This window comes from Camelina sativa, chromosome 9 (genome assembly GCF_000633955.1).
Source record: "Camelina sativa cultivar DH55 chromosome 9, Cs, whole genome shotgun sequence".
In the NCBI taxonomy this organism is placed as follows: Eukaryota; Viridiplantae; Streptophyta; class Magnoliopsida; order Brassicales; family Brassicaceae; genus Camelina; species Camelina sativa.
This window is the reverse complement of record NC_025693.1, coordinates 26989622-26997228: the sequence shown is the minus strand read 5'-3', so window position 1 is coordinate 26997228 and position 7607 is coordinate 26989622. Positions and strand designations below refer to the sequence as shown.

Genomic DNA, 7607 nt, shown 5'->3' with positions numbered 1-7607 from the left:
TTCTTCTCGTAGAACACGTACACCTTATTTTTTTTATTTGATCCAAAAATTACTGTATAAGTTAACGTATTATTACTGTATAAGAATCTGTATCAAAACAAAAAGTGGCAACGAACAAAGAGTAAACACGGATTCTCTAAATCAGACTGCCACCAACCTAACCTAAACCTTTTTTCTACGCTCTTGCAATTTTTGTTGATCTCTTTTAAGCGCACGTGTGAGTGAGAGCCCAGCGTACAGGCCTCATTAGTAATAGTATAATGCTGGGCTTTTTGGGTCAGTTATGCCCATTTATGTTTACGGGCTTAATGTATCCAACAGAGGGGAAAACAAAAACAAAAACGACACAGAAGTAATAAGAGGACAGAAGTAGAACAGAAGAGATAAACAAAGCACCAGGGGGCTTGTCCACCTTTCATTTTTTTAGCATTCACCAGCTTTATCTTTTTTCGCCTCAGAACTTCCACGTAATTACAGCACAGACCAGTGTATGCATTATCCATTATTCTTCATATAACACGAGGGTAAAACTGGAAAACAACTTCTTCCTCCTCTATCCTCATGTCCAACCATAATCTTTTTACAAATTTCCCAATTCTTAAGAAAAAAAAAAGAAATGGAAATCTTCTTTTAAAACTAGAAAATAACTTGTATAAAAAAATCCCTTCTACTCTCTCTCAATCACTGGTAGTACTCTCTCCGTAGTAAACTTATTGGATTCGAATCATGAAGGCGTCGATGAAGTTTCGGGAAGAGCAAAAGCCTCTTTTTAGGGCTAAGGTTCCTCTCAGTATCTTAGGTTTACCGTTTCAATCAGGAATCGTCGCCGGAGAATCAAAGGAACTCAGCCTCAACCTCTCTACGTTCTTCGAATCCGGACCTTCTCTCAAAGTCGCTTACCGTCCAAACGATTCGTGGAACCCTTTCTCTCTAATCGTCAAAACCGGGACGGGATCTTTCGGTTCGCCGTCATCAAGCTCCATGCTCATGAGCGCTGAATTCAATCTCTTAGGTAAAGGGAACCCTAGCTTTATGCTTCACTTCAAACCTCAATTCGGAGATTTCTCCATCAAAAAATCTCATTCCTCGTCTGGATTCGAGATCAAATCGATGAATGGATCTGTTTCGGAAGAGGATCCGTCGATTGAGGTGGTTGATAGTCCTGCGGTCAACGGATGCGGCGGAGGATTTAGGAAAGTCACGGTTCTGCCTTCGACTTCTGCCGGAGATATCGCTGGTTTGCTCTCAGGCGTCGAGGTCGCGGCGAGGACGTCTCTGCCTGTGAGAGGACGCGCCGTTTTGAATTTCCGGTGGGGCGTTAGGGTTCCTACGGAGATTAGACGCGATTTTGATCCAACGGCTGCGATTTCGCTTAGGAGGTTCCCGTTTTTGGTGATGAATAAAATCGGAATCGAACACGTGGACGGCTCGGATGCTGGTAAATTGACCAAGTCCACGAGCGATCCGGGTAAAGTTTCGGGTCCTGGTCAACTCACTGGTAGTGGTGACGTGGCGGAGGTGTGTTTGGCTGTGAATCGGCAGATGGAGGAGCTTCGAACGGAGAACAAACAGTTAAAGAGAGCCGTCGACGATCTCCGTGAAGTGATGATGTCAAACGTCAGGCCATACTCGGCGGCAACAATAGATTACGGATCGCACTCAAAGTACCGCGAACAGGAGAGGAGCAGCAATGGTGGCGGGAGATCGAGAGGTGATCGGTGGAGCAGCGAGAAGACGACTACGACGTCGGATTACGGAGGTAAGAAAAGCAAGGAAGAAGGTGACGTAGCAGAGGAGCTGAAGAAAGCCTTGAAAGGAGCCTAATAATGGTAAATCTCGAATTGCAAACTACATTTGTCGACTTAATTAAATTAGCTTATTGCTTTTGTATATATTTGCAGTAAACTTGTTTTTTTGGATCTTTTGATGGAATCTTCAGAGTTCTTTATTATATGAGATTATGCTTTTGAACTCTCTTTATCGGAAACTGGTTGAGCATGTTGAGTTTATTTGAATCCGTCCGTAACTGGTTTAGCATTATATCAATCAATGTAATGCTTGATGGTGATTCTTTTTCTCAGTGAAATATGAGCTTGAATGTATTATGATATCTTCTTATTAGGTGGCATTAGCATGTGTGTGGTTTAGTTTAGAAGAATCATGTATGGATTTGTAATCGATAAGAGAAATCAAGGAAAGTTTCCGATCGTTAACCATACCTATATCGATAAACTGGGATTGAGTGAAGAGTCAAATAACAAAAAAAAAAACAGATGAATCAACTGATGTATATAACTCACTGAGATAACAAAAGAAGAAAGGTTTGAGGGAGATTGGGTTATCTATTCGACGGAGGTGTATATAGACTTTAGCATCACTAGCTCTTAGAAGGGTGAGAACATCTCAGTACCCTCTCCTGGGAAGACACAGTCGTTGAAACCGGTCATGATGTTTGTCCCGGCAAGATCTCCACGCTCTTCCATCCTTTGGTTAAGGTCAATGCCGGTATGGTGGATATGTTTGTATAACTCAGTGTCACTGTACAGTGCAGAAAATCTGAACGAAAGTATTGTGTTGTCCCACAATTAGGAAATAGATTAAATTAAATGCTTCCGTACAACAAGCCAAATTCTTCTTAATAAATGCTTATGATAAAACAAAAAAATCTGGACTCTCTTGATTGGGTGCGTTTGGTTTAAAACCGGTAATGGATTCGGTGCTTGGGGCTTTTGGGTCCACTAAATTGATACGACAAAACGAGCAAAGTTGGTCTCAACATTTTTCTCAATTGGTGCGCCTGTCACAAACAATTTTATCAATGAAATAAAACCTTTCATAAATGATTTGTCCGACAGACAACCAAAAAAGATAAAAATAAATAATCAGTCCCCTAAGGTCTCTTCTTTCTTAGTGGAGGAGGTTAAGAACAACGATTTTGTAGAAGAGGAGATCATTTCTATTTCAGTTTCTACAAAAATTGGCCAAGTGACAATAAGCATCATCATTAAAAAGTTTTTAACTCCAATGGCAAAACCGGAAAACGACAAAAAATCTCCAGAGAAACAAACATGGAGCACAATGGAGGAGCTCCTCCTCGCCTGCGCCGTTCACCGTCACGGTACTGATTCATGGGACTCCGTCGCCGCCGAAATCCAGAAACAAAACTCCACTGTCCGTACACTCACAGCCTTCGACTGCCGTCACAAGTACTGCGATCTCAAGCGCCGATTCTCCCGTGAACTCGTCTCTCCGGGATCTACAGAAGGAGAACAAACCGTCGCCGCCGAGATCTCTTCCGTTCCATGGCTTGAGGAGCTGAGAAAGCTCCGTGTCGACGAGCTCCGCCGCGAAGTCGAACGTTACGATCTATCCATCTCGTAATTTCAAATCGACCCCGTTGCTTTTTTTTTTCTTTTCGATTTCCAGATTTGCATTACCGTAGATTTAGAATCGAGGATTTGGTGAGTACAGGTCATTGCAGTTAAAGGTGAAGAGATTGGAAGATGAGAGAGAGGAGAGCTTGAAGATTGAAGATTCAGATCTAGATAAAATCGCGGAGACGAAAGAGAACCACCGTGATTCGGGTAATACCTCCGGTGCCGTCCCGGTCGATGAGCCGGTTAATTCTCCAGATCCAAAGGACAATAATACCGGAACCGGATCTGATAACACGAACAGAGATGTTAAAATCGCTGAACCGGTGGACGAAGAACCGAACCGGATAGAGAACGATGAGAAACCGGTTAGAGAGGATTCGGGTAGGGGAAGCTGCGAGAGCGCGGGGAACTCGGGCAGAGAAGACACAGTAAGAGAGGGGAATAACTCACCCGAGTTTGTTGAGTCAATGGACGAGTCGAAGGGAGAGGAAGAAACGAAAGAAACGAGTGACGTGCAGAGCTCGGCGAGCTTACCGAGGAAGGAGACGGTAGAACAGGACCAACCGGATAACGAGGATCAATCTCTGACCGTCAATATGAACCCCGTTGAATCTCAGCCGTTGATTGATTTCATCGAGATTCTTAAGTCTCACCCCATTGGCTCTCACTTTTCGCGCCGGCTCGAGAGCCAGGTAAATATAATAATTAAAATCTTTAACATTTTTGTTTTTTTTTTGTGTCTCAGCAATTCAAATTTTCAAATTCCATGTTTAAAAAAAAAAATGTTTTTATTGTCATGCGGCTAGTCTTAAAGCGTGAGTCTTATTTGTTTGATTGCGAAGTTGCAGGAAACACCTGAGTACGATAGGATAATAAGGCAGCACATAGACTTTGAGATGATTCGAAGTCGTGTGGAAGAGGGTTACTACAAAAACTCCAGGAGCAAGTTCTTTCGGGATTTACTGCTACTAATCAACAATGGCAGAGTGTTTTATGGCGAGTCATCTTCTGAGTTTAATGCAGCAAAGCAGCTTTACCAACTCATCAAGAAACAGATGACTCTCAAGATTCCTAAACAAACCTTACCACCACCAAAAGAAGAATCCTTGGTGACGTCTAAGGAGGAAGTCACAGTCCCTTCTCTTAAGCCAACAACACTTTCAGTGCCTATGATAGCTTGTCGAAAACGTAGTTCCTTGGCTGTTAGAACTTCAGCGTCAGTCACTGAACCGTCAAAGAAAAAGACTAAAGTAGTTTCCACAGTCGATGAGAAGCCAGTTTCAGAGGAGGAGAAAGATGAAACTTCTGATAAAGATGAGGAACCTATTGTTTCTAAGAAGATGACTAGAGCAAGAGCACCCTCAACAGCCAAAAAAGTAGGAAGCAGAAACGTTAAGACCAGTTTGAATGCGGGTCTCCCTAGTAAAGGCCGGTCTTCAAACGATAGCTCTGAGCCGAAGAAAATTGTTCAAGACAAGAAGGGTAAACACACGAGTGGTGGCTCAAAAAAGCAAAGTGCTGCTAGTTTTCTTAAAAGAATGAAAGGGGTTTCATCATCTGAAACTGTTGCAGAGACAGTGAAGGCTGATTCCGCTAATGGAAAAAGAGGAGCTGAACAGAGGAAAACTATTATTAAGAATGAAAAAGTGGGTGCAGCAAAACTGTCTGCAGGTCAGAAACGATCAACTGGGAAGAAGCCAACAATTGAAAAGGGTAGTCCTGCTAAAAAAACCACTGGTGTCGCTTCTAAAAGGTCTTCGCCTCTGATAGCAAAACGAGACAGTGAAACTATTGAAAAGGAAGCAGGCTCTTCTACTCGGCCGAAGAAGCGGTCAAGGAGGTGATGATTTATTGCAGTACTTGACTATCTTCTATCTAGGATCAAGAATTTTCTAAGAAGTTCACAAGGCAGTCATTTAAAGGAGTGTTGGAATTGTTTATACACTTCTCTGATTCCAGATAGCAGCAAAATATGAGTTTAGAAGATTGTAGAAAGAGCCAAAGATGTCAAACAAGGTTATAAGAGTGTTCCGGTCTGGAATGTTGTCATGCATCTGTCATCTCAGCATCCTACTGCACATGACCCTTTCCCTTATCAACTTTTCCGATGATAGGAATCCCAGTGCTCGTCTTGCCAACCTATTCGAAGTTTTATTGAGAAGTTGTGTCAGTGAAAGGGTTAAGCATCACAAGAAAAATTGTTGGAGCTGTTTGCAAGATACCTCATGAAGTTGCTTCTTCTTCCGAGCTGTACTGGTTTCATGCAAGAGAGTTTCGCCTGGTTCAGGAAATCTTTTCCATTCTGGTAACTTGGGATGTTTCTTCGGCCATTCAATATCCTCTGCCGGAATCTGGAAAGTTTGAGATCAGGCGTTTCAACTTTTGAAAAAAAGAGGCAAGTATAAAACTTGAAAAAGAGATGGAACAATCTGATATTTACATGTCTGATGTCAACCCAATTGCACGGGTCCTGAACATCCTTTTTGCTGAAAGCACTCACCAGGTAGTGCGTTTCCTGTAGATTTGGAAACTATATTTCTTAGAAGGGCTGAGAGCTGACCTGATGAACAACACACAAAAAAGCATGAAGAAACTTACTGTTTCCACGTCGTAATGTTCGATTTGGAATCGAATGTACTCGTATTCGCCAGGCATTCGTATACCGATCGATTTTCCGATAAGAGAATGAGGAGAAACCTGGCCCCAGCTTGGGACAGGTGGACCGTCAGAAGTAGAACTCAGCTTTGCTTCTTCGTCTTGTATCTTTGCTGGAGGTATAACCTTTCCATCATGTATCTTTGCTGGAGGTATAACCCTATCTCCCTAAGCAATCAGAAAGGGAAACGACAAGTGGAGTCAAAAGCCAGATTGAATTGTCTGCTTTAGGAGTTAGGAAGAGATGATTTTAAAAACCTACAATTTTGACCGTATTGTCTTTGTCGATACGAATGATCAAAGGTTGGCCATCTACGCCAGTAATTTGCTGTTGTTCAGGGGCAGTAAGTTTCTGCGTTTCCCTCTCATCAGACGATAATGAAACATTCCTGAGAAACATGGGGTACGACACAAACTTAAAGAAACAGGGGGGAGAAGATCACATTGTTGCAGTAGTGAAAAGCCATGATTAAGGTACCTCAATTGTTCAACCATTGGATTAGTTTTGATTTCAACCTCAAAAGCAGTATGAGTGTTGATGTGAATCTTCAATTCTTTCATCAGGTCTCTCATGATCATAATCCTAGGCTGAAGAAGAACAGAAGACATGAACACAACTTACAAGAAGCGAATATAATGCATATAGAGAACAAGAAGGATTTGATTACGGTGGATATTGCAAGAGATTCTGCTCTGAAGGCACGGAGAACGTAATAGTAAGCATTTCGCTGGAGTATGATGAGTTTTTTTTTCTTGTCCATGGAGCCGAACAGGATTGTATCGTCGTCAAAGCTATAGCTCGGGATAGTCTCTGTAAGACCTCTCTTCTTAATCGGTAGGTCAGTTGATTCTTCAGCCGCGGTTCAAGAAGATCACAAGAAAATTCACCATCGATCAGTCTAATTGCATCAATGGGAGAAAAGAGAAAACAGAGGAGTCCCGAAACTCTAGAACCCATGAGAAAGATACGAAGAGAAAGAGAGAGAGAGACTTACGAGATGGAGAGCTTGGGGCTTGATCTTTCTGGTCCGCCATTGTTGAGAACAGAGGAATCGGAGCGAAGAGTCTTGTAACTTGTTGACGAGGTTTGTGCGCCTTTGAGAAAAAACCCTAGAAATCGGAGTGAAGCAAGGATCTTCAACAACGTTGCATGAGAGAGAAGAAGTAACGAGATTTTGGATTCTCTCTTTATGTGTTTTATATGCTTTTAGAGTTTTTATACTGTAACTAACTATACTTCGTTCCTTGATCACTTTGACTTAATTGGGATTAAGTATTGACACGTCATCAGTTGAAGTGTAAATCTACGGTTAGTTCAACGTCTTTACTGTTTGGATTGGTTACGGACTTCTGATCTGATTTTTCTAATATTTAACGAAGCTGATCTTATCCCGAGTCAACTCTATCCACCATTCAACTTGGTTTCACTGTGGATAATAGTTGCAAATTTCAAGAATCAATACGTGGCACGAGATAGTTTTATAAAGAAAAATTCAAGAAAGCTGTTGAAAAAAAAAATTAATTAAGGAATATGTCATTTTCAGTTTTAATTTCACTTAATTAAAACGAACATAT

General features: G+C 41.8%; 3 protein-coding genes across 5 annotated transcripts; 2 read left to right on the top strand and 1 right to left on the bottom strand.

Annotated features, from left to right (window-relative positions):
* LOC104712483 lies at positions 553-1978 on the top strand. The gene has a single exon (XM_010429393.2). It carries the CDS (start codon positions 727-729, stop codon positions 1822-1824), a length of 1098 nt encoding a protein of 365 aa, XP_010427695.1. The 5' UTR covers positions 553-726; the 3' UTR covers positions 1825-1978.
* Positions 2816-7355, top strand: LOC104712482. Of its 2 annotated transcripts, none has more exons than XM_010429392.2 (4): positions 2816-3377; positions 3472-4069; positions 4226-6506; positions 6597-7355. In XM_010429392.2, the coding sequence occupies exons 1-3, from the start codon at positions 3025-3027 to the stop codon at positions 5219-5221; spliced, it is 1947 nt and encodes a 648-aa protein (XP_010427694.1). In that variant the 5' UTR covers positions 2816-3024; the 3' UTR covers positions 5222-6506; positions 6597-7355. The 2 variants fall into 2 exon arrangements, with proteins under 2 accessions (XP_010427694.1, XP_010427692.1); XM_010429390.2 differs by having other exon boundaries at positions 2819-3377; positions 4220-6506.
* LOC104712481 lies at positions 5290-6456 on the bottom strand. Of its 2 annotated transcripts, XM_010429389.2 has the most exons (4): positions 6295-6456; positions 5976-6200; positions 5818-5892; positions 5290-5728 (listed from the first exon to the last, which is right to left on the bottom strand). In XM_010429389.2, exons 1-4 carry the CDS (start codon positions 6430-6432, stop codon positions 5564-5566), a joined length of 603 nt encoding a protein of 200 aa, XP_010427691.1. In that variant the 5' UTR covers positions 6433-6456; the 3' UTR covers positions 5290-5563. The 2 variants fall into 2 exon arrangements, with proteins under 2 accessions (XP_010427691.1, XP_010427690.1); XM_010429388.2 differs by having other exon boundaries at positions 5290-5892.

What these genes read in the sequence shown, in the direction of transcription:
- LOC104712483 (XM_010429393.2), top strand. Translation starts at nt 727, where the DNA reads ATGAAGGCGTCGATGAAGTTTCGGGAAGAGCAAAAGCCTCTTTTTAGG.
- LOC104712482 (XM_010429390.2), top strand. Translation starts at nt 3,025, where the DNA reads ATGGCAAAACCGGAAAACGACAAAAAATCTCCAGAGAAACAAACATGG. An exon ending in CGTTACGATCTATCCATCTC is followed by an intron (nt 3,378 to 3,471) that starts GTAATTTCAAAT and finishes TGGTGAGTACAG; the next exon opens with GTCATTGCAGTTAAAGGTGA. An exon ending in CGCGCCGGCTCGAGAGCCAG is followed by an intron (nt 4,070 to 4,219) that starts GTAAATATAATA and finishes TTGATTGCGAAG; the next exon opens with TTGCAGGAAACACCTGAGTA.
- LOC104712481 (XM_010429388.2), bottom strand. Translation starts at nt 6,432, where the DNA reads ATGTTTCTCAGGAATGTTTCATTATCGTCTGATGAGAGGGAAACGCAG. An exon ending in AAGACAATACGGTCAAAATT is followed by an intron (nt 6,201 to 6,294) that starts GTAGGTTTTTAA and finishes CTGATTGCTTAG; the next exon opens with GGAGATAGGGTTATACCTCC. An exon ending in AACATTACGACGTGGAAACA is followed by an intron (nt 5,893 to 5,975) that starts GTAAGTTTCTTC and finishes CCAAATCTACAG; the next exon opens with GAAACGCACTACCTGGTGAG.